General features: G+C 36.3%; 1 protein-coding gene and 1 long non-coding RNA gene across 7 annotated transcripts; one reads left to right on the top strand and one right to left on the bottom strand.

Annotated features, from left to right (window-relative positions):
- On the bottom strand, window positions 14–20,632 carry LOC109834166 (homeobox protein HOX1A-like). 3 transcript variants are annotated; one of them, XM_020402106.1, is made up of 9 exons: window positions 20,482–20,632; window positions 18,795–19,367; window positions 12,801–12,966; window positions 12,552–12,675; window positions 12,337–12,449; window positions 11,595–12,194; window positions 7,933–8,316; window positions 714–803; window positions 14–642 (listed from the first exon to the last, which is right to left on the bottom strand). In XM_020402106.1, exons 2-9 carry the CDS (start codon window positions 19,322–19,324, stop codon window positions 220–222), a joined length of 2,430 nt encoding a protein of 809 aa, XP_020257695.1. In that variant the 5' UTR covers window positions 19,325–19,367; window positions 20,482–20,632; the 3' UTR covers window positions 14–219. The 3 variants fall into 3 exon arrangements, with proteins under 3 accessions (XP_020257695.1, XP_020257693.1, XP_020257694.1); XM_020402104.1 differs by having other exon boundaries at window positions 18,795–19,379; XM_020402105.1 differs by having other exon boundaries at window positions 18,795–19,387.
- LOC109834167 lies at window positions 22,955–25,362 on the top strand. Of its 4 annotated transcripts, none has more exons than XR_002245470.1 (4): window positions 22,955–23,288; window positions 23,382–23,635; window positions 24,225–24,378; window positions 25,191–25,362. It is a non-coding gene; the product is annotated as an uncharacterized LOC109834167 (long non-coding RNA). The 4 variants fall into 4 exon arrangements; XR_002245468.1 differs by having other exon boundaries at window positions 22,955–23,131; window positions 23,228–23,635; XR_002245469.1 differs by having other exon boundaries at window positions 22,955–23,131.

Below are 26,224 nucleotides of genomic sequence, written 5' to 3' on the forward strand. Positions count from 1 at the left end.
GGTAACTGCCAAATAATGGGGGTCAACGATCAAATAACATTTCTATTAAGAGAACAGTTATAGGGAGCTCCAAATGCTACAAATTGTCAAGGGAAAAAAATGCATTTGTAAACAACAAAAACAAGTTCTCCAAGTCTACAGTGAATATAGGACTAGTCAACTCTGTTCCTCTTCATCCTTAACTCTTGGAAAAAGTTAAACTGCTGAACAACTCTCGGCCTATCGCTTTTGTTTCATCTTCCTCAATTCGCGAGCTATAGCCTTCTGCCTATCCTTATCCGCTTCACTCATGTTACCTTCATGCTCCTTGCCACGTTCAGCCCCTACCTTTATTTGTTTAGCCTCTTCTGAATTTTTCCTCTTAAACCCTTTGCTCCTAGAGCTCTGACCGATGAAAGTCGTGTTGCCTTCATTGACATGTTCAGCTCCAACCTTTATTTGTTTAGCCTCTTCTGATTTTTTCCTCTTAACCCCTTCGCTTGTAGAGGTCTGACCAGTACTTTCATCGGTCTTGGTAATGTCACTAATATTTCTACTTATTGCAGTACTATCTTTATCTGGCAAGGAGGCCTCACCATTGGGAGGCGCATCCTTGGAAGAAACACGAAAGCTGTGACGAGAATTTGTAAACCATTTATCTACCTGTAAGTAAATAGAAAAACAAGAAGTTAGTAGGCAAATATTATTTAGCTGCAGGAAGAGTAAGATCAGACCTGTCTATATGTGAGACCAAGTTCCTCTGAAAGACTTTCTTTCTTCTGTCGAGTAGGGTACTGGTTTTCTTGAAAACATTCATAAAGTTTCTGCATTAATGTATAAATATCAAATATGTCTGTCATCGATGAATGAGTTGGTGTATGAACAGACTTGTGAACACATAAGTATATTTATGCACATATTTAAAGTATATATGAAGCCCTATCTGCCACCTAAGAAAAAGAGTGAATAAACATGATGCCCTATCTACCACCAAATAAAAATAGTGAATAGAAACGAAGCCCTACTACCACCTAATAAAAAGAGCGGACTTTCACTGACCAGGTTGTCATCATGCTGCTCGCAAATTAATCCTGCTACTTAGATTTTGTTTGGATCCATGGTTGTGTTTTGTTCTACATATAAACCAAACAAGATCCAAATCGTTGCAGAAAATGTTAGATTAAAAAAAAAAAGAATCTAATTGTGACCATCTTCCTTCAATCAAGAGATCACTAGGTTTCTCTTCAGTTATGTTTTTGCTTCTCTAATGCATACATGTCAATGCCAGTTTTCCAACGTCTGCTTCCATCTACAGTGAAACCTATTACTGTCTGGCTCATATTATCATATACAAAATATAAGTATGACAACAAAAATTTCTCCTATTTCTACACAGCAAGCACTTCTTCATTGTTTAGGGTCAAAAAGATATTACCTTGCCTCATGCTTTTATTTTCCCTTTATACGTAAGGATTGTAAGTTTGTAAAATGCACACGCTTCAATTATACTTTTGTTTTAAATTTTCTAGGATTGAAGAACACAAAACCCAAGAAATTTTTATCTCAAAATTGTGAATTGAAGAATAGGATTTGTGTGGTCAAACCCTAAGAATTTGAGATAAAATCTTCGTTGTTGTTCTCTAACACATGATCATTTCTAACTCGTAAGAGGTTAAAATGCTAAGAAAATAAATTGTGAGGGAGAAGTGTTGAAGAAAAATAAACTGCATACCTTACAATAATTGTTTTTCCTTTAAATCTTTTTCTAAACTTGCTGATCAAGTACCCAACTGAAAGGACTATTTTTCCTTAAATTTTGGTGGGAATTTGATGGAGGTTTTCCCTTAAAGCCTGCTGGCCATCAAAGCAAGGAGGGGAGAGAGAGAGAGAGAGAAAGAGAGAGAGAGAGAGAGAGAGGTACAGAGAATGGGATTGCTGAAGACGTGTATCATGCATACTCAAGATTTAGGTGACACGTAAAACATGCATGTTTAGGGTGTAATGCCTTAAGGTTTAGGTGCCATCTTAATTGACTTAATTAAAACTTAATTGCAAATCATGGTTATCTCTAAGCTAGGTTGCATGGATACGGGTGCGGGTGTGGACACATACTCAGATACGGACACAGGACAAGAAAAATTTGTAAAAGATTGGATATAGGTACACAAATATATATACACACACATTAGATTAAATATTGAATTAAAATACTTATAACATTTGTAAGTTTCTTCCACTATCTATAACAATTAAGAATTACGTTAAATCTAAATAAGAAATAAAGTTTAACAACAAAAGTTTAGTTTTGATCACATGGGATACAATGTGTTTTTTTCAAATATTTAAGTGATAGGTTTCAATTTTTGAGTTTAAAAAACCTATTGGTTTTGAGCTCAATATACCAAAGTTTAGGGTTATAAATAATGGTAAAATTAGGGTTTGCTTTGAACCATAAGTAAAAATGGTGTGTCCAAGGAAAATCCGTGCTTGACACATGTCCAACATGGATACTGCACCCAAAATAAGGTGTCCGGGTAACATAGTCCCTATGTAATATACCACTTAGACAAATCCAACAACAGGTATTAGGTTTTAATTAAGTCAGTTAAAATGACACCTAAATCTTAAGCCAATTAATTAAGCCAATGAACATTGTAGAGAAAATGGAGAAGGCAAATATTGTTATTCATCTAACCCTACTCTTAAATAGAGATTATAGCAGGATATTACAAAATAGGTATTAGATAAACATCCAACCACATCTCATAATATCTCCTAAATCTAAATACCAATAATATCTAATACTTCCCCTCAAGCTAGAGCATATATACTATATATGTAGTTTTTTACAAATGAAACAAAACAGCTAGTTGCAAGAGCTTCGTAATTTCATCTTTGTCTGGAATATTTGAAGATGTCAACAATTCAAAAGTTGTAGTCACAGCCAGTAGATACCCTAAACGAGTTAGCCACTAGAGAGAAACCCTAAGCGTGTCAGCCGGTAAAAATCCTAGATAGGTTAGCCAGTAAAGAGAAACCCTAGGCAAGTTAGCCAATAGAAAGAAACCTTAGGTGGATCAACCAGTAAAAAGAAATTCTAGGCAGATCAGCTCGTAAAAACCCCACGTGGGTCAGCTAGTAATGACAACGTCAGAATCACCTGTGTATTTTTGCATCCAACCATCGAACAAGAACATAAAATACTCACAATGAACTCTACAAGCGGGTTACTGTCCATCAATGAACAGTACCACGATAAACAGTGGTGTTTTTTACTTTTAAAATTAGAGTTTTTCAGGGGTAGGGCTTTTTTGTTAAGGTTCAATAAAGACTTAGTAAATAAATGATGCAGAAATTAAAGATGTTATTGAAGCTGCAGAACGTGTTGTCGTAGCCGCTAAGCGGAAGTATAGAGGCAATAAAACCCCTTGGCGACTCCGAGGTCAAGGAAAAAAAAGAGGTCTCTCTAAAATCAAGAAGACTCTGATACCATGAAGAGAAAATAGAGAAGGCAAAGATCGTTATTCAATAGTTGTGAATATTATTAACTTACTGACTATTCATACTTCATATTTCCTTATGGACTACTTGATAAATAGTGTGATAATAAAAACCAAGTTGAGTATTGGGCCTTACGAAGAAATATAGCCCTTGTATACCAGAAGATTATGCTTGAACACATGGGTAGTAGCGTTTCGAATTGGAAGAAAAAATAAAGTATGTTGCAAAGAAGATTAAAAAAGCATATGTACTCATATTACTTATTATTTTCTCAATAATTATCTAGTATGTAGTCACTTGGACGGATATCTAATGAATTTTTTAGCAATTACTTACAGGAACTCACAATTGTGATGCAATTGCAATAAATAATGGAGAAGGAAAAATAAGACAGGTAGAGAAGTCTGTGGAAGCAAGAAAGATTGAGATGCACTTGAGACGACAATAGTGATTGACTGCTTGGTAAGGGAATTGTTTCATTTAGTTATTTTTTAACGTGATAAAATCTATCAACTTGGCTAGGCAGTCATAAAATATATCTGACTTTGTCTTTATATATATTTTCTTGCTATGATTGAAAACATAAGATTAAATGAATGACATTGTATATCAATGGCCTTATGGTCATTGAGTTGGCACTATTTTGTTACTATTTATTTATAATTATTTTTATAGTTGTTTCACATTGATTGCTCTATGCTTCAAACTTGATCATGCTTTTGTGATAAATACACCCTTACATATACATATATGTATATACACGCATGCATACACGCACACACACTATTATAATATATACATACGTAACATACCTACACAGAGGGTTGCTAGGGGAAGTGGCGCAAAGCGACTGCCAAAAGCCACCCGCTACCTTGAGATGACACGTGTTCCGATTTTCTTCCAAGAGATGGGTCTTGATAAGTTTACTATCTTGCCCCTAAGTGTTTATAAAAGTTGCTAACATATAGCCAACCTTACGCCTTTCTTATTCTTTTTTGGGTTAACTTCACTAAAAACCCCTTCAACTTTGTGGAATTTTTCACATAACCCTCTAAACATTGATTATTTCACATAATCCCCCATGAACTTTAAAGTTTCTCATAATCCCTCTAAACTTTGAACTATTCTCACTAGACTCACGAAATATAATTTGCAAATAAATAAAATTTCCTTAATGAAGAAATCATAAATTTAGGAAAGGGGGTACGTAACATGTGATAAAAATTTAAGCTTTTCTGCTGGAGTACATTTTAGTTATTAGCAAATTACAAGGAGGGGGTCCAACAAGAAAAGGTTAAAGCCGAGGGAGGTTTTGTAAGACACCAAAGTTTAAGAGGCTTATGTGAGATAAACAAAGTTCAAGGGTATAACGTTAAATGACCCCGAGAGTTCTAGGGGTTATGTAAAAATTAACATATTCTATTATATACATTTATTTGCACTAAAGTGACTAAACTAGCCTAAAGTTTATCTTATTTTTCACTTTGATACCCCAAAGTTTTTTCTACCAAAAATACCCTAAATTTCAAAAAATTAACTTTGATACCCAATAGATTTTGTTTTGCCCAGAAAAATACCTTAAAATTAAACATTTATTAAAAAAATTAATTTTGGTATCCTTAATTTTTTGTTAATTTTTTGTTAAATTTTTATTAAAGTTTGGGATATTAATGTTCTCTTACTAAAGTCTAACGTATCAAAGTTTTGAGTTTTTTGAACTTGGGGCATTTTTTGGTAAAAGAAATGTTGGGGCTTCAAAGTTCAAAACGATGTTCATTTTGAGGTATTTCTTAGGGGGGAATATTTTTGGGGTATCACAATTAAAATTGGAGTAAAATTTAGGATATTCAAGTGCAAATTAACATTGGAGGATATGAAAGTTAAATTTTATTTAACTTTGTGGTATGTACTCTTTGGCAAATAAAAACAATGAGGATACCAAAGGTAACAATATGATAAACTTCGAGATATGTAAGTGCAAATAACCTTGTATGGAAAGTTGCATATGTGGTCGGTAATATATGTCAAAATTAGGGGCAAGGACATAAAATTTACCCTTTCTTGTTACAAGAGAAAAAATTAGGGCACCTAGCAATTTGTGTGTATGAGTGACTTTGGGCAGTCGCTTTACGCGACTATCCCTAGCAATCCTTAACCTACACATACATATAAATACAGGCACACACACATACGTACATACATATGTACATATATAAATATTATACATAGTTGTATGCTTGAACACTTGATGCTTCCACATAGATCCATATATCGATATGATATGTTATGTTATAGGATATATACCGAAAGCATACACAATACATCTGATTTGACATTTTCTCCCATCCAATTTGATACTAATTTATTATTATTAGAGTTAATTTAAGACGATAAAGAAAGTTCTTAACTACAATGATGTATACGGCATGAAGAAAGCTATATTGCATCTCCCTTTTTGTCCTCTCCCTTCTCTCCACAGTCCACATCCCTCCAAGAGCCCTTAGCATGGATCCTAGAGACTCCTTGTAGAATAAGCTTCATTCCCTTGTAGTGCCCCTCCCATCACCACTTCCCATCATTGCTTCAACCTACTGATGTATCCATGCCAACAAACAAGGTTTTAACAAGCAATATGACTATAGCTTCTTTCTCACTTCCTTTAGCAAGAAGGCAAATATTAGAAGAGTTCTCAGGAATGACCCTATCAGTATTTGGGAAAGACTTCTTGTCATTCAATGCTAGAAAGATCTCTCTCTCTCTCTCTCTCTCTCTCTCCCTCCCTCTAATGAATTTGTAACAATGGTATTTGGACCCAACTTAGATCGATTCAAAATGGACTTCGTCAGCATCATAACTAAAGAACATCTCCTATGCTTTCGTGACATGACAATACTCTTAAGATAATGACTTAAACAAATGAGTGACTTATGTCTGTAAAATCTTTATCAATATAGCCGAAATCCTAGTTGGTGTCATCAACTTCCTACTTTCCAGAAATCCAAATACACTTTAACAATCTACACAAGTCAAATAATTTTTTTTAAACTATGAAAAAAACAAATCAAAAATAACTTTTTATTTATGAAATTCAACAATGGTTGGAAGCGTCTTCGCCAACGCTTAGGACTTGAGAGCAGTGTCTTAGTTTGACAAAGAAGAGAGGCAAGGCTTGGGAGATAAAGAGAAGAGGGAAATGGTTTCTTTTGTGAAGAAACACCCTATCCTCTATGAATTGGATTTAGAATTTCGGATGCAACTTGCTATCTTCACTCATTATTGTACTTTGGTGGGCCTATAATAGTTTTATATAAGGTGTCACACACTTTTAAGTGACCTACACTTGCTTAAGCATCCTCAAAGCAGCCTAGGTGCTTCTACCTAAGCAAGCATCTAAGGAAGTTGGTAACGCCTGCATGCAAGGGCAGATCTACTTGTATCCTTCGGGAGGCGGTTGCACCCCTAAGGTTATGAGAAATTGCATTCTAGACCCTTCAAATTTTATAATTTGCACCATAATTAAGAATAATTGCACTCTATACTAATGTTAGCCCATTTAAATTAGGAATTTAGCGTATTTATCAAAAATGTTGTTATATAATACTATATTTAAAATTTTGAATAAATAGATATTTTATGTTTGCCTCGTAAGAAAATATTTCTAGATCCACCAATGCCCGCAATGGGATCAATAAAATGAGCATTAAGCCGCAAATGTCTACAAAGCTCAACCTTTAACCAAACATCCCCTCATTTCCCTCCCGTCCTACCTACCAACTACCACTTCTGACACACTTTAATCAAACATCCAATAGTGTGCTTAATGGAGCCTTACAATAGTTTCATACAAGGTATGGCACACTTTAAGCGATCTACACATCATTGTTTTCCCTTCGACCACCTCCCACTTCTTGTTTATTCTCACCAATCCTTAATGGACATCCACATCCAAACCAGATGGCAGATGCTGACACGATGCCCGCCTTTTCCCTAAAAACTAGTGCTATTCCTAATTGCAACAAGCCTCTTGATAGATCCAGATTCCAACTAAAAATAAACTATCAGGATACTGACGATCATGTTTCTAACTTTCTGCTCAACTACTTCACGCTACAGAGCACTAGCGGCCATGGCTTGATGTGTTTTCCGGGAAGTAGTTTCATGACCCTGAGAAAACTGTGGAGTACCATTACCTGATTTCAACAACCAAATAGGTTTCTATGATAAGGCCCACTCTTGCTTAGAATTCCCTTCGGCAAGAACTTCGTACCAACTTAGAGGGCAGGTCACATATACGGTGGGGCATAAAAACTCGGTCAAAATTTCATAGAGATTTCTGGATTCAATCATGCTCATACCAAGCTCAACTAAACAAGGACAGGCTTAAGAGATGATGACGATCAAGACCCTGACGATGAAGAAAAAGCACAAAATAAACTTTATCTCGTATAGTACCTGTGTGGCTACTTCACCAAGCCTTCTATTTGAAGATGCAGAAGACTTGTTCGCGTTAGAATCAGAATGACGACCATGTTTCTGCTCAGCTACTTCATGCTCCAGAGTGTCCAGTGCTTGATGTGTTTTTCGGGGAGTAGTTTCATGACCTTGAGAAACCTGTGGAGTTTCTACACCTGATTTCTTAATTGCAACAGCCTCTGCACTCATGCCCGCAACATTGTTGGACTTTTTGCAGTTCTTAGAAGTACGCATATTCATCTTTAACAATCCATCGGATTCTTTTCTACTGGCATACTTCGTCCTATTGTTTGACGTATTCATGTTGGATGAGTCAGACCATTCTTCATCACTGCTTGAATCTGAAGATTTCCCATATGCTTCCTACAAGGTAAACGATGTTATATGTCAAAATGGACAAAGAAGTACAATTGCCTAGAGTTGTATACACAAACTTGAAATCCAGTGAGTCTGAGAAGCATGAGAGATGAAGTCCATGAATATGCATAGGTTTAGTTTCAACAAAATGACCCAAATAATAAGTTTGGTGAATCCATCTCCTCAAAAGAGGGCGAGCACATGAACATTAAGATGAAAATAAATAAAGGAATCTGCAAATAATTACATCATGCAGATGGTTCCCTAAGAAGAGTGAGAAAATGAAAATAATGAAATAAAATAAAGGAGTGCGCAAATAGGTACATGGTGCAGGTGCTCCATTGCGCATATGCACAGGCAAACATTATATTAGAACACCAGAGAGAAGTTGCATGAAGATTGCTTCGATGGTGTTACCCTTTATGTCAAAGGGGTCAAAATGGAAGTTAGGCATGCATCGATAATTGGACCAAATAGAGCTGACATTGTCTCAAAGATGTAGTTCACACAAAAGTTCTAATATGTCACATGTTGTGCCCAGGCAGACCAGATACAGACCCTTTTTTCTTTATTTCTGCTAAAGCACATCAATGGCGCTAAAATAAAACTAAAAGGCTTCTGATGAAAACCAGTGAAAGTGATCTTCAAAAAAACCAACTCATTCTTTCAAGTGCCGAATAAGCAAAAGATCAAATTGAGTAATCACTCTCATAGGAGATAACACACCAGAAGTTAAATTTTATTATTGATTAATATTATCAAAAAAAATTTCCAAAACCTCCTTCAGATAACTACTAAAGGATAATGCAACGGTCTTAAAAGAGCTTCGTCCTGATTTTGTTTGAAACATTTTAAGCTTTCAGAAAATCCTTAATTTCTCTATGAACTATGAAGTAAATCAAAACTTGTATTTTTCGATGGTGCAGTGCACATATATATTACAGAATAACATGATGAATCATAAGCTGCTATGCATTTAGAGAAATTGTTAAACCAGAACATTGCAAATCATAAACCTAGAGGCGCTACTTGTGGTTTAAATAACATCTGGCTATCTGAGTGCCTCTGGATCAGATATGTCTGTATCAAACAAAAACCTTTTGGTCAGGACATTATATTAGCTACATGACAAATTGACCAATGTAATAAACAGTCCATCAAGTTGCTCAAATCTCAACAAGTCATATCAGCAACTAAGCATCACCATGAAACTAGCAAAAGCATAATTGGAATAGCTATAAATTTAAAATTTGAAGGTTGCACACAAGTTCAACTTGCACCCATAAACATAAGTCATAGTGTACAATAACAGTATTTAGAGTCCATACTGCATATTTTAGCACCATCTCCTATAAAAGGCATATGTAATAGACACCCTACATTCATTCACATGTTTAGTTCTCCACTAGTGATGATTATAGTGCTTCAATAGCTGAATTATCATATATCCCTTTCAACACACAGTATTTTGTCCAAGACATAAATAACAAAGATAAATATATCTTCTGTAATGCCCCGACCAAGACACTTCACTATAGGGGTCAGATTGTACTAGATTGGGCATGACTCAGAATTTCCTGATGCTTAAAAGATATACAAAGGTTTGACTAAAAATTTCAACATGACCATCCATACAGCCAAGGTTGCATGTATAATAAATATCCCACCTCAATCTTAATCCCACGGTAATATCCACAAAAATATTATCAAAAGAGTACTTAATCAGTCCAAAATATCTAGTTGACAGCACAATTTCAGAAAAAGAATTTTACTGCAGTGCAGAATCGTGGGAATTCATAACCTACGTTATCAACTGCTCAAGTCTGACAAAATCACAACTTCAGCCAAAATTGTTTTACAAAATATTATACTATGAACACCTAACTGCTCAAGTCTGACAAAATCACAACTTCAGCCAAAATTGTTTTACAAAATATTATACTATGAACACCTAACGAAATATTCTCTCAAATATCCTAAGGAGCTAGTGGTTCCATAGGTGCCTTACCTTTACTCAGCTCACCTGATGCGTACAAATGCAACCACATATATGTGGTAAGCGAGATCTCAGCAACTAACATAAACAGGAAATAAGGAATATAACGATTTGGGAGTGTTTAGGTGTCCACATAGGCCTAGGCCACCTAACTAGTGCCTAGTGCCTGGGCCGTATCTAGGCTGCCCACCTAGGTTTTGGGAGTGTTTAGGGGCGCATTGTCTGCTTACGTGAACTACAACCCTTAGGCACTAATCGTGATTTTCTGTGTTACAACCTCCAAGTCATCCAACCTCCTTCAAACTCCTTTAACATCCAAATATGAACACCTCCACTACCTCTTTCGGACCTTCAGCAAAACCTCCTCAACCACAACTTAAGTGAAAAGAGAACTCCGCTTAGACACCAGTCCGACACCTAAGCTTTCCATAACATTAACATTTACTATCAATTATTATAATTAAAAAATAAAAAAAAACCCTCCTAGGCTCTAGGTATCGGGTCCAATGCCTAGACCTCCTAGTGCTTTCTATAGTCTTCTTAGTTATTATTTTGGTTATTTAGTATTTAAGTACGCATGGTCTATTGTGGATCTAAAATTACTATCTTTTTTTGGGCAAATTTATATGAATTTAATACATATTTTTATCAATTATTATAATTAAATAATTTTAAAAATAGTCATACACTTAGGCGTCTAGAGCATGTTTGCTATATCCACTCCCAAACAGTAATTTTGGGAGTTGGATTGCCGAAAATGCCCTTTTGATGTTGAGGGTGTTTCTGGAATGGACTTGACCTGTTTTGGTTTGGGAGAAGGGCAATTTAGTCCTCACACACCCCCAAAGTTACTGTTTGGGAGTGTGAATAGTTAGACCCCGTCTAGAGCTAGGCACTGGCTCAAACGTCTAGTCCGCCTAGCACCTTCTGTAACATTGGTACTTTGGTACTGAAGGAAAAGAAAGAGGGTCGTGAACATTGGTAGAAGCTTTTAAGGAAAGGTTAGACAGGTCTGAATTCACAAGAAAAATAATTTTGAGTAAAGCAAGAATGCCTAAACATTTCATAAAGACAGCCCTGTCAGGTCAATGCCAATAGTTATCCTTACGTTAATGAACTAACCAACAACACATGTAACATTAACTTTAAAATATGCTCAAGTGCTGATTAGCATCAAAGAAAATAATTATGAAAAATCAAGATGAGCGTCAGAAAGAATTTCTGTTGGCATGTGCATGATGATGAATATATTGATATTATATACTATTTCTAAGGAAGAAAAGCTTACATCATACAACTTTTTGTAATCTAATCTTTCAAGCTGCCTTTTTCCTGATGGGACCTCATTTTCTTGGCCCAAGACTGGTTCCGATGGAGAAAGAAGCTCAGAACTATCCATATTTCCAGAGTATGTTCCTTCACCAGATTGGGCAAGAGGCTTCAGATTTGACAAAGAGGTCGCAGAATCTTCATTAATACCTAAATTTTTACTGAGTTCATTACAGAACTCGTCGGAATCTGACGTAAAGTCTGATTCATCTGAACTCGAATCTTTTGAGATGTTTTTACTGGCATCTGGAGCATCAGGGTCAAAATCATCATCTTCTGAATCATCTGAAGAAGGTAATCCAAAATTTTCATTTTTCTTATTACTGTTTGGAGCATCTGAATCCTCAGAGGCAGCACTAAAATCCGAGCCTTCAGATTCTGATTCTCCAGACTCTGATTCTTCAGACTCTGATTCTCCAGGACCTGATTCCCCCTTGTGATCATTTACATCAGCTTCTAGACCATCAGGATCATAATCATAATCCTCTGAATCATCCGATGGCATGTCATCATGCTGCTTATCTCCATTAGTGATAGCAACTGCCTCGGGAAAAACTTTCTGAAAATAAATAAGGAAAGCTTTCAGCTAGGGATTGCTTAATGCCGCCAGTGGGGTTTAGCGCATTCAAACGGCAAGAAAAAACTAAGCACTCAAAACAAGGAAATCTACAAGAAAAAAAATTCTACCATTTATTACTTACCTCCCATGTGTCCTTAATAGATATATTACTTCCTTGAAATTCATTCAGTAATTCAATGCAGTCTACCTTGCAATCACAGGCTGGACATAACCACCCTTCATCCCCAAGAGGAACTGGAAAAAGCAATCAGATAGTTAGTGCAGTCAAATATCTGACTGCTGCCAACTTCTATCTAAAACATCAAACCAACATAGAATTTAGAAGCTTGATTTTACTATCTTCACTCAACAGAGGAGGATTCAAACACTTCTGATGGAAGCCTCTATCGCATATGCCATCACAAAGTATGATATCATTATCAAGAGACACGTCCTTTGAAGCACATTTAGCGCAAAATATCTGACATATGCGGGAAAATTTTGTAAATTAAGTCATACCGAAATAGTTTTAAGAGCTCTTACTAGAAAAGGATGATGATACAAATATATTTCACTTTAATTTGCTTTGGTCAAGGAGTTACGTACATCTTCACTATCAATTTGCCCTTCTGAATCGAATAAAGATTCCTCGAACTTTCCCTCAGAAGATAAAGAAACAAGGTGTCGAAATAGTTCCCGTATTTTAAATTTACAACGCAAAATTTCAGATTTTGCTCTTTCAAGCTCCTTCTCAGGTTTTAATTTCTCTGCACTGAAAGATTCAAAACAGTAATATAAGTAAAAGAAAAGCAGAACATGCAAGTAATAGATCCAAATATTCAGGTAGAGATGTAGACAAAGAAATTTCACTACCAAATAACTTTCGAAGTGAGCACACACACACATATCGATAATAGAAAACTTAAAGAGAAAGATACAGCGAACAATTATAATATGTGTGAAGCATCTTCTTATTTTTATCAAGCAACTATAAAACATCTCATGCTGAATTGAAAACTAATTTCAATAAATACCAATAACATTAGCACCGATATTGCTTTTTTCTCTCTTGAGATATCATAAAAGGACATAAAATGCTATTCATAATGATGCTAATCACAAAATTATTAGCGCGTCAAAATGTAGAAGGGCTATGAGATCATATGTTATAAACTTATAAGGTAATCAAATATTCAGAAATTCTTGCTGGTGGGAATGTCATAGTTGGTTAGGTGATCAAACAACTTAATTGTGTCAAGAGATAACAAATCAATGAACCAATCAATGAACCTAACCTAATCAACTCGTGCAGCACTCGGCTCAGCTCACGTTCCCCCACTAAAGTGGCTAAGTCAGCCTTCACTCCAAGAAGACGCAAGAGAATAATTCAAGAAAGATCATGTTACATTGCTATTTTACATCGAAAGAGTTCCATAAATTAATGGATGTAAATAACTTACTAAAGACTTCTTCCGAATTCTAGGATTTCCTAATAAATGTCTTCTATCTACAAGTAATATGTTTGACTTTCTAGGACATTCTCCCAAACTATTTACTTATAGAAGAATACAAGAATATCTATATGTCATAGATTAGCCATGTCATCATCCTAGTAAGCATCTCGGGTGTACAAGTTGACTATGCAGCCTGTGCCAGCTGCATAGCATAAATAAATACAAACTTCAACAGGTGATATGCAAGGCAAATATTTTGAAAATCTGAAACCTTCTAGAATAAAATTTTAAACATTGATAACATTATCATGGTTCAAAATATAGAGGAAATTTAGCATGATACAACTGTGACTAGAATAGATGGAACTGTAAGCAAGAACAAAGCATAGGTACATCTTCATTCTGCTATTATTCTACAGAAGTAAAAGATCATGGATACTTGAGAAACTTTTGACTAACTCCTCATCCAAAATTATGGATCACTGCTACCTCCAGCAAGGACAAGGTTTTGAAAAATCAAAACCTTCCATATTGAAAATCTAAATGTTGACAACATTATATTGCTCCAAAATATGGTGGAACCTTAACATGTATAAGTCTAAATAGTATAGATGAAACTGTAAAAAAATACATATCACAGATTCATCCTTAGTCTGTTATTCAATAAAAAAAAGGCAAAACATATGTATCGCTACTACCCTAGCAGGTCACCCCTAAAAGCAGGTGTATCATCTCTCCTCACATCCTACTTTCCCAATTTTGGATTGTTGGTACCTTAGATAGCATTGTTCATGATGATTATTTCTGTCCTTGACATTATGCATTATGATCACTAGAAAAGCTATTCTTGTAGGAATCACACTTCCATTGCTTCAAACCTAGCTTCAGTTACATGTGCATGCTGGCTTATTCGTTTCAACAGGTCTTCAAACTTATAGTCAGTCTAGTTTGTAGCATGCACTCTAGCATAGGCTCTATACCAATACAATGAACCAATAAACTATAGAAGCTAAGATGCAACGCAATGAACAAACACACAAGTGTATTAGATGCAACTGGAACTTCTAATCTAACCGATACAGTGAAGGAATCTAAATCTGTGTATACCCTAGTGCAATCAGGTAAATTAACCTAAATACACCTCAGGATACCATGAATGAATCCTGAAAACTCTGAAGTAAGAAACATGGCATAAAAGCCAACATGATATGATCTTAGGCTATAAGAGCAGTGCAAGACACACACACAATGTAGAAGGACAATAGGATCGGCTAGGGATTTTTTTAGGTCAGAAGGAGTTCAGCCTGAGGAAAAGGTCTTTTTAGCATTCAGGTCGATTTGCAAAAGAGTTTGTATGTTCAGTGATACAGCTATGAGGTTTGAAAGAAGTTATAGGTTTAAATGAAAGGCTTTTGATCTAGACTAAATGTAAGATAGGATATCGAGACTTTACAAGATATCACAACTGGTATCAATTAAATTTCACATCCAAACCCCGCCAGCTGCATGCAAGCATGCACAGATAGACTTGGGTCCTTTTGGCAAGATTTGGAGACAAATCCTCCCTGGTTAGAATTTGATGATGGAACATCAACTTTTATCACCCCTAAAGTAAACGCGTTGGAATAAAGGTATTATTTTCTGATAATAATATTCTTCTTTTTATTATTCTTCGTGTATTCAAAGGTTATTTTCTTTGTGGGTTTGAAGAGTCTTGTGGATTCCTCGGTTTAACTTTTATGCTACGTCAACTGGTATCAGAAGCATGTTTTCCTCTTATCCAATGGCAAACAAAGCTCTTATTACCATCACCGAGTTTTAGCCTTTTAAGGGAGAGATGAAAGCTGAGGTGTAAGCTCCCATCGCTGCTTCCATTGACTAATTTGCGTTGATGCTAGGGCACTTGAATCCCAGATAAGATCGAGATCACGTTGATCGTGATGGTTGCTAAAGATGAAATCGAACTCTAAGGGATAAATCCAGTAATAGTAGCAAGGTTTTAAATATCGATTATCGAAGATTTATCGGACAATCAAAATCCATATCGAATAGCAGATATCGGGATATATCGGGGATAAGTAGTGTTTATCGGAGTGATATTACCGAATCGTGATATACATAATATAATATTCTAGAATGTAATCTAACCAAACTTAATAAAATATAAACATAACAAAATGTAAATAATTATGTTTAGAATCACTAATCAATAGTAGAAACTCGGGTTAGGTCGGGTTTTAAAGTGCATTGAATAGGTGCATGTTGCCCGAAACTAAAACTCAAGCTAAAGGCCAATAATTTCGATTTTTAGGCCGACAATATCGACCGATAACTCACTTTATCGCCGCATTATCGGCTATAACATTCACAAACGATAACCGATTTAGAATCAAACTTATCATAACGGAAGGCCCCCAAAACCGATATATCGACCATAATATCGGTTTATCGGCCATTATTTAAAACATTGATTAGTAGCAATAACTATGAAGGCCCATGTCATGATCGTGATCGTAGTGGCTACCGAGGAGTTGACAGGATAATTATGATGTCGAAGGATTCAAATTGAATGTATACCTATCATCCTTCAATGGAAACTCTACATCGAGGATTTTCTCAATTGGATTGTTAAAGTAAAACAATTATTTGAATGCATCAGTATATGAAGATCCAAGAAGATTAGAGGGGTCTTACTAACCTAAGGGTAAAGCATCTGCATGGTGGGATCAAGTATTGATTAATCAAGTCTGTCCGCACAAGCAACCAGTTCAAACGTGGGCGTCGGGGCGAAGATAAAGAAATGTTAAGAGATTGTTTCATGTCTATTAATTACAAACAAGATCATGTCTTCACAATGGACTTTTACCTTAGTCAACAGTCAATCTGATCGAGAAGGTGAAGCGACAACTTGAAGAGAATAAAAAAGATCCTCACCATGAGCGTCTTACGTTCTCACACTATTTATGATCATGGCGAGGCAAGACTAAGAAACCCTTATCTGCTCTTGATTAACCGTTGGAGTTGTGAAGAACACAAAAGAATCAAAAAGAAATACTAGATCAGATATGTCAATCATAAAACTAAAGCCATCCAAGACAAACACTACTGAGAAGAAAACCCTGTCAGTGGTGGACAACAAGATGTATGCAAATAATTTCTCCTGTAGATTCCATCCAAAGTGCAAACTCCCTTGCGCCAGTGATTCAACAAGAACTCTCATCTAAAGGGTAAAAGAATAATTAGAGAAAATCAATGCCAAGTACAAAGTGGATGTTGATCGGCGTAAAAGAAAGAAAAGTGTTTAAGGAGGAAGCACATGCTCAAATGAATATAAGCTCAACATCGAGCCCTTTTCAAACAGGGGTGACTAATGAAGACGCTTCACGCTTGGTGGACGAATTACAAAAAGTAGGGGGCTACTAGAAGCGCAAACGAGGTGTAATATGAATTGTTGACTTGATCACGAAGAAAATGCAATATCTCGCAATCCAGAAGAAAGATCAGACATACAACATATGGAAATCGCCTAATGCAGCGAGATAAAACCAATAAACTAGCATATTTCTAAAATTCCATCAGTAGCACCCTTATTTTTAGTAATATAGTGAAAGTCCATTTAGGATAGGAAACATATTCAGTTTTGATTCAAAATTGACTAATTTATTTCCTCTATTATAAGAAGCCTTTTAACTAGCTTTGATATTTTCTACTTTTAGGAATTTCATTCCTACTAGAGATCGATTATGTTTTTCTATTCACGTAAATGATTGTAAACTCGACATAATTATTATTTTTTCATCAATAATATTTTCTCTTTGATGTTTCTCCATGGATTGCAAGTTCTTGAAGAGAATTATTTAATTATTATATCTCCATAGAAGATCTTCACATATTATTAGGATATCTTCAACATCCTGTAATAAAGATGAATAAAGATGAGTCCGGAGCCTTTGAGCCTCATCACAAACTAAAGGGTGTGTGCATATTATTTGTAATAAGTTTTACATACATTATATATATATGCTACAGCTTAAGGGAAGCATTAAGGAATATATTAGGAAGGGATATACGTGTGAATGGGAGTGTGCTAAAGACTTATATTAGCATATTAGGAAAGGATTTATTAGAGATATGTTGAGGGAATGGATGCTAAGATTATGTTTAAACATATTTTTAGAATAAGTATCATATATTCCATTCTCTAGTATTATAACTAATAGAAATCAACAAGGCTCAATAATTGAGTCCCTAGTTTGTTCAACATGAAGAACTAAAATCTCTTTCCTCCTTCTATAGGAACTATATATGGCATGGATAAAATATGCGTGGGTGTAAGTTTAATTGACAGTTTTTCACTAGAACTTTAAAAAAGCTTAATGAGTTAGTGCTAGTGGAACCTTCCCCCTCCTTCCCAGTAGATTTCATAGTTTATGGTGGAGAAGATAGAAGTATGTTTACTCTAATGTGCATTTGTTATACAAACCTATCCGCTAAACTTTGGGGTCAAATGCGTTAACCTTTAGGTTAAAGTAATTTCTAACAGGTTTAAATACATTACCTAATTTGATGTAAACTCTAGTTGCATATCAATAAATAGAAGTTTGGGCTTCTTAAATAATATTTCCATAATTCTGCATAGGCCATCATATGCTAGTTCAGTAAACAGAGAACCAAGAGGTAAGGAAGCTAACAAGATAGCTTCTTGTGATTTGGCATAGAATTACAAGTAGTCCTGCCAAGTACAAATGATTAATACATCCCATACAAGTAATTGATCATTTATTCATATGGGGCGATAACATGAGCCAATCAGATATCTCTCCTTCAAAATCCATCTAAATGTCAAAGTTTCCAACTCCTCATCCAGCCAGTTGAATGGTATCTATCTAACTTAATCAGTTTTCACGACAATTTGAACAATTCAACTGTACAGAAGCGTTCCCATTCTACAATAAACTTAAAATACATAATAAAATTCTTCATATAGATAAGCTATAGAGTTCTAGCATGGCAGAACAGAAGATTACTTCAAGAAAGTTCAAAAATACTAATCAGATACATATGTGTTGTTCAATTTTATAACAAGAAATATGAAAATAACGTAAACAAGATGTGCAATGTTAAATGAAATTCAGCGGGCACATACCTTTGGCCTTTCCACCCTTCACCAGCATATGCATCAATCAGGTTCTGCTCATAGTTCATTCGCGTCAGCAAGTATCTTACTCGTCTCCTGATCACTGAAAATTCATCATTTGAAGCTCCCTTTACTCCTTTTCTTTTTTTCCGTCCTTTTTTTACTGTATTAACTGGGGCATTACCTTGCCCAGGTTGGGTGTTATTTGTTGTGTTTGACATTGACCGAAGAACTCTGCCAGTACCTAATGAAGACCTTAACGGATATCTTTTGCCATTCAGCTGAGAAGAAACTTTCTTTCGCTTGCGTGGAGATTTATTAGGACTCTTCACTACATCATTGTTTACATCCACCTTTCCCAATTTTGACAAATCAGTTTCATCCTGCTCAGCCAGTATGCTTACATTTTCAGGACCAGCAAACCGGGACTTCGTACATCCATTTTCTGTAATTCCAGATCTAGGCTCATGAACCTGAAGCCTGGGACTCTGTCTTGAAATACTTCTTATCTCACTACTGCTGGAGATAGGGGAAGCCATGTCCACATTAAAAAAGCCTCCCAACTCTAACAACCCCAACAAACTGCATGCACACCTGTAAGGCTTTAGGTTGATCAGAGAAAACGTTTAATCAAACACGCAATCCCGCTTACAGAACATAACATCAAAGAATCCTTACTCCGCATATAAGCACATAATAATTGCAACGATACCCACAAATGACAGCATGGCACTCTATAAGGAAATGCATAACAAAACTAATAGCAACCAACAAATTAAAATATACATGAAACATATCTCATTTTCTTCTAATCAGGAAGGCGAGGCATATGCTACATTGAGATAACATTAAGCATTTATATTCCCAAGCAGGATTATAATAACTTAACAATGACCTGAATGAATGTTGAAATGTTGAAATTTTGAAATATGGTCAAACATTGATTGCTAGTCTGAAATTTAAAATAAAATCGTGAACTTCCATTGAATGTCGTTTTCTTCACAAGAACATTGCCAAAATGATGTGACCGTGATTTGTGACTCTATCGACAACTCTTTTGAACAGCTACAACATTTAAGAAGTGTGATGTCCCCAACACTCGCCTAATCCTTAATTATAGTCTTATAGATATACACTGAAGTTTCGAACCATCAATAGTTCTTCTTTCGGAGAAATGACACTGATTGGTTACATTCATAAGATGCTACAAAAAGGGTACTAGCATTTTGCGCATACACCAACTAATTTTACGCATCAATACAAGTTAGTGTGCCCGTCGTAAAAGGGGGCCACACCATTTGCGGGTAGCTTGTTGAATATCTTAAAATAAGAAGGAAACAAAAAGGATTATTGAACGAAGCTGAACCGTTCACCATTGAAGAGTTCATGCCAGTGAATTGGATTGTATGAACAAAATCACATTAGAGAAAAAAATAATCACCACGAAGTTCAGGTGTTCCAGAAAGCGATTTTTTAGCAATAAAAGAGATTAATAAAAAAACACATTGTGCTTCCCGATTTATTAAAAAAAATCACAAGTTTTCCCCTGATTTCGTTAACATTCTTGGCATCTAAACATCTGAAGGGGAACAAGATAAATAATTAGTTTTAAAAAAAAGACAACTTTAATATCTAGGGCACGAAAGAGCAAAAAGCTTTATAAAGAAACTAGAGAGAGAGAGAGAGTAAAGCTTACACTTAGCCGCCTAGGTTGCGCCGAAGAAGGGGGAGAGAGGGAGAGAGGAGTGAGAGCGCATCTATGTATGAGTAACAATTAAGGGCGATGGCGGTGGAGATTGATTGCTATTTCGGAATTGGGATTGGGATTCTGAATCTGCGCCCTTGCTTTGTGTGGGCCTTAATTGTGCGTTGGGCTTGGGCCGAGCAATGAAAGTGTTTGACAACTTTCCCAGAAGATGAATCCGAATGAGGGTAGCTGCACATTTAGCAAAGTGAGTTATCATATTTAATGGGTATCGTCATAGGAATGGGTATCCTTGTCATAGGAGGAGATTTTCCTCCTTATCGTCTATGTAACATAATCCTCACCATCCTCATAAAGTATGCACAAATCACCACCAACTCACACACTCTCTCCTACTTTATGAGGATGGTGGGGATTGTGTCACATAAGCGTCCAGGAGAAATCCCCTCCTATAACAAGAATACTCATTAATCTCTTATATATATATAGAGAGAGAAATATGAGTATGCTTAGTACCAAGCATAAAATTTGTGCTTGGTAGTGATGTGGCACAATCCCCTCCACTCATTCAAATGGAGGACCACATTCACATGGGTTGAGAAGTGCATGAAGATATTCAACCATTTGAATGAGTGGAGAGGGTTATGCTACCTCATTACCAAGCACACATTTTTTGTGCTTTGTACCAAGCATACTCATTTGTTGATGTCTGGAATCACACAGGCAATAGGGGGGGAGGTTGTTTGCCGAGGGAGGATGATAAAGGATAAATGAGCCGACTCCCCCTCCGACTTTATGCCTAACTCTAAACGCACGGGATGGACTGATGGCCTGCACACACAAGGAACGTCGGGGTACGGGGCGTGTTTTCCCCATGGTACCTCCGACGGTCAAGTTAAATGATGAGTTTGAGGGAGGTTTTGGGGAGAGTCCCTGGGCCATTGAGGTCCATGCAGGGTACATTCTCCTTTTAGAATTTATTTAGAAGCAACTTGAAGAAAAGAATGACTTCTTAGTTTTTTGAGTTCAAAAGAACCTCAGTCCCCAAAAAAGAGACCCTTTTTTTATAGGCTGTTGAGGATAGACATGTGGCTTCATCAGGGGTCTGAGGACGATGGTGGGGGATGAGCTGGAGGCTGAGTCTGCAGTAGTCCTTTCACGTGTCGGTTGACGACTGGAGGAGATACTGTTTCGAGATGATCTTGATAAGGCCCCAGGATTGATTAGATGGCGTATGGCCGAGAATACGGCGAGGTGCTGAGTCGCCCTTATCTTTACAGATGACAGTTAGTGATTGGAGGGCGAGGCACTCGAGTACAGAAGGTGCCTCGATAACGTCCCAGGTTTGACGGATAAGGATAAAGGGAATATAGGCTGACTGATCTAGCCACTCATTGCTTCACAGATGGCAGCTGGCGACTGGCGAAAAGGTCGTCTGAGCTTAGAGGGTGTCTTGATTACGTCCCAGAAGTGACTTGGGAATAGAATGAGCCGTCTTTGCATTTAAGACTTTGTCAGAGTTTGAGACTTTTGATGTGACTGATCAATACTGTGGTTGATTGATGTATATCTTGGAAATAGCTCAGTTGGATGACTCGGATCTTTATCTTCCCCAGCAGGATTGTATTGGAAGGCGGGTCATTCTCGTAACTTGTTGACTAGATAAGTGAGTCGTCAGCCTAGTCAGACAGCTCGGTAGACAGCCAAGTTGCCACTAGGAGGGTCGTCTCGATTGGAAGTTGGGTGGACTCTCGAGTAGTCGCCTTAAAGGCGAAGGGCCTACTGCTTCCGCGCTTCATGTCAGCTAAAGCGTTTGGCTTTTGGCTAGGTTTTTCAGCTGAGTCGATTTGAATTGTGACTCCATTAGGCTTATGGAGAGATGATTATTTGGTAAGAATTTTTTAAACCGTATAACAAAATATAACTCTTTCTTAAAACAATAGAACTCCTCAAATAATTTATTTTCTCTTTTCTTAAATTACTCATGGATTGCACGTGATGCATGTTATATTTATTCACATAGACAACTGTTATATATGGATATATAAAAGGATAAATTTTCAAAACCATCCTATTTGAGATCACTACCACAAAATAGGTATATGGGGACGGTTATTTGGGGACAGTTCAAAACTGTCTCCTTTGCCTCCTAAGGGAACGGTTATGTGACGGTTCCAATCGTCACAAAAGAGTTTAAGGTAACGCTTCAAAATAAAGTGTTGGGTTTGAATTAGGCTTGAAAAAAAAAACTTTAGTTGGCTAAAGGGACGGTTTTATTAAGGGCTCACGCCCAAACTTTTTTAACAAAGGGGATTTATTTGTTTCTCTCAGAACGGCTCTTCACCCAATAAGCTCTTAACCTTTATTCTTCATCTCTGAGTCTAGGGTTTTCTCATCTTCCTACAATCGAACGCGTCTGCGTCCGCCGCGTCGCTCTGGCGCTCTCGTCGACTAGTGGTCCTCAGTCCTGCGGTGCCTCTCCTCTCGTTGACTCCCCCGTCCGCCGGCCACCTCGACTTCGTGTTTCCTCTCGTCGACTCCTCCGTCTGACGCCGGCCACCTTGACTTCGTCCGTTCGCCATGCCTCCCCTATTATCCGCGCCTCTCGTCATTATCCCTCTCTATCATCTTGTGATTTGGGGTACTTATCTCTCTCCTTTTCAACATTCAAACCTAGGGTTTCAAATTTTTTCTTTTTCTCTATTTAATGAAAATTTTATTTGATTTTACAAATTAGGGCTTTGTTGTCTCAGTTGATCATTGAAAGTGGTTGAAAATTCTACATCCTTACTGGACAAGTTAATCCTCAAAATTGAATTTGTATATGTTTTTAATTTTTGTTTAAATTAATTTACTTTCTCTATTTATTCTGTTTATGCTCTTCTCTATAGCCTTCTGTGCCAGGAACATCACATATATCAACCAGTTTCATATTGCATCGATTGCCCAAGATTGAAGCTGATGAAGAACTATTGGTCTCTGAGACCCAAGAATTCATTAGTGATAAAAACTCATAAAAGTAGCAGTTGGCGCAGAGAACTGAAAAATGGTGATCAAAGTCAAGTTCGCCCACCTGTTGCATTTGCTTCGGTTGCTCCTTTCCCTTTCTTGCCTGCTCCTTTGTATGTTTCCCCAGATTCATGAGGTATGCTTATGACCATAACTTATCCCCATAGTATTTTGTGGTTACTATGTGTAATCTGTTCCATAAACTTTTTTTTATCCCTTGAGAACTGGCAGGTTTTTCTTCTCAAGTTTTGATGTAATTAAGCCAAATCTTGTCTACATGGCTGTTTTTTGTTTTATGTCACCGTCAACATGTAAAATAAGTTGAAAGCAGGCGCTTGAACAGATTCTGGGTGTCCTTGATAAATTTGTCTTAATCTTTTCTCAGTTTCTTTATTGTTTATTTTTTGGTTGAATATGTACATGGAAAGCTTGAGATATTTGGCATCAGTGTGGAATTCACCTGCTAAATTGACTGTAGTCATTTTGGCTGAATCCTGCAGCGCCCAGAGATTTTATTTTCTAGCAGGGTTAAAATAGAGAATTAGAGAAATTAGTAAATTTAACAAAACTGTCGTGAATTATTACGACGAGTTTGGGTACAATTGTGATAACAATGAAGTTGATAATTATATTAGGTATGATTCATTACTTAATTATTACTTCTTATTTAATGTTGTTGTCCATATTTCACTTTATAGACCTATGTATTTTGTATTGTTATGCAGTGAACATAAACTTTTGATTGAGAACCAGTCAAGAAAAAGAGGCAGAACAAATAAATGGACGGGAGCTCAAAAGCACAGCAAGGACTTTACTGATTGGTTTAAAACTAGAGTATCTAAGTTGGAATCAGCATCAGAGTGGTAGTTTTTTTATTAGGTTCACTTCTAAATTCATTGCCAATAGCATCAGAGTGGTAGTTATTTGTGCATATGTTAAATGATCTTTGAGTGCTTTACATCTTTTCCTCTTTAAAGGTAAAAGTAGTGCATTATACCTGTATTCACTTGCAACGTTTAACTTCTATCAGCAGCAGATCATGCAAATAGTTCACAATGCCATTATTTTAATTTACTAATTAATAACTATATAAGTTCATGTCTTTGCTTTGAAGCCTGGAGTAGTTCAACTAATTAATAACTGTAACATTGCTTTATCATGCTTATAGCAATCAGGAACTAAGCTCATGTTGAACATGAGACTTGCACCTGAATCTCTTCAAAACAATGTTAATGCATTGACTGGAACATCTAGCAATCAGGAAATAGCTTTCAACTTTCAAGAGAAAATGAAGGTGATTATGTACGTAATACATCTACAGTGAAATGAACAATTGATAGACCACTTGAAAGTCGTATGGAAAAGTTGTTGACAACCTCTATAGCATCAGATTAGGTGTTTTCTATTCATGAGTCCCAAGCTTGAATTAATATTGGTGCAAATTAAATATATGGTTTCAGTCACTATATATCTTGTTCTTTTTAACTTTCTTTTCCCTCCAGTGTAAGTAGACCGATAATGGTTTTCAAAAACATCAAATTTAACTTGTTGCCTCCATTTAACTTCATTGCATTTAACTTTTTGATAGTGTGGACCTCGAGTTTAAAGTTTTTAATATTTGAAAATTTTTCATTTCATTTTTCTAATTTCTGTATTGATTATTGGTTGGTGTCTTCTGAAAAACAACGCAGATAGCAGACCTAAGCTTATCGCCGGTTCAGTAGCAGGATACACTGGCCATGTTGATGGGAGACCACGAGAAGGAAGGATGAACCATAAACTTTCCTTGTGATGATACACAAGCTATTTTCCTTTAGCCAGCTATCTTGGTTTGTAAGGCATAAATTGCTCATTGCATTATTTTCTTTGAGCAATTGGAGATTAAGACATAAGTATCCTTATTGGTAAAATTTATATTTGTTCTTTCCCTCTTATTTATGTCAAGTATTTATGATCACAATTTTTTATTTTTGTTACCTCCTGGGAATAAATACCTTATGATCATACCTCTGTTTCTATTTCATTTATGTTAGTCAATGGTATAGCTGATGGAAAGATGTAATCGATATGCACGATGATCGAAAAGAGGCAATTTCCTATGAAATTTGGATCATAAATAGGTTAATGCAATGATATTTATTGTCATCAAGGTTATGCTGCAGGGATATTTGCACTTGGTCGTTGCTCTCCGTGGGAGGCTGGAAATTACAGTGCTGGTGACTCCGGTTGAGAGCCTTAATATTGTTGCTCATCACCAGATTCTAGTCCATGCTTCTGTTGTTAAGCTATATAGAGATACTTTTTGTTTTAATGAAAGAGGAATTTTAGTCATGTACTTTGGACAAAAGATTTGATTCATTAGTTTTTAGCGTGAAATTTTAGACGAGTTCTTCATTTGAACTTTTTTGGAACAGATGCACAAAACACCTTCAGTGCCAAAATTCGGTGTTTGGGATGAAAAGGGTCCTAAATCAGGAGATGGGTTCACTGTTATCTTTAACAAAGTTAAACAAGAGAAGCAAAATGCTGCTAGTAAGCTTCCGAGAGTTCCAATAGATCCAACTATTCATCCAAGCAAGCGTAAGAATATTGTTCCTTATGTTTGGTTGTTAATTTGCTTGCAAAATTTGGAGTTTCATTTCCTTGTTTGTGACATGATCGATTTATTTTCAAGAATCGACCTATTTGAGATTTATTTAGCATTTTCAACCTAGTTTCAGTCAAC

The sequence above is a fragment of the Asparagus officinalis genome, chromosome 3 (genome assembly GCF_001876935.1).
Source record: "Asparagus officinalis chromosome 3, Aspof.V1, whole genome shotgun sequence".
In the NCBI taxonomy this organism is placed as follows: domain Eukaryota; kingdom Viridiplantae; phylum Streptophyta; class Magnoliopsida; order Asparagales; family Asparagaceae; genus Asparagus; species Asparagus officinalis.

What these genes read in the sequence shown, in the direction of transcription:
- LOC109834166 (XM_020402106.1), bottom strand. Translation starts at nt 19,324, where the DNA reads ATGGCTTCCCCTATCTCCAGCAGTAGTGAGATAAGAAGTATTTCAAGA. An exon ending in CTATTAAGGACACATGGGAG is followed by an intron (nt 12,195 to 12,336) that starts GTAAGTAATAAA and finishes ATTTATTTTCAG; the next exon opens with AAAGTTTTTCCCGAGGCAGT. An exon ending in TTGGTGAAGTAGCCACACAG is followed by an intron (nt 804 to 7,932) that starts GTACTATACGAG and finishes ACATTAATGCAG; the next exon opens with AAACTTTATGAATGTTTTCA.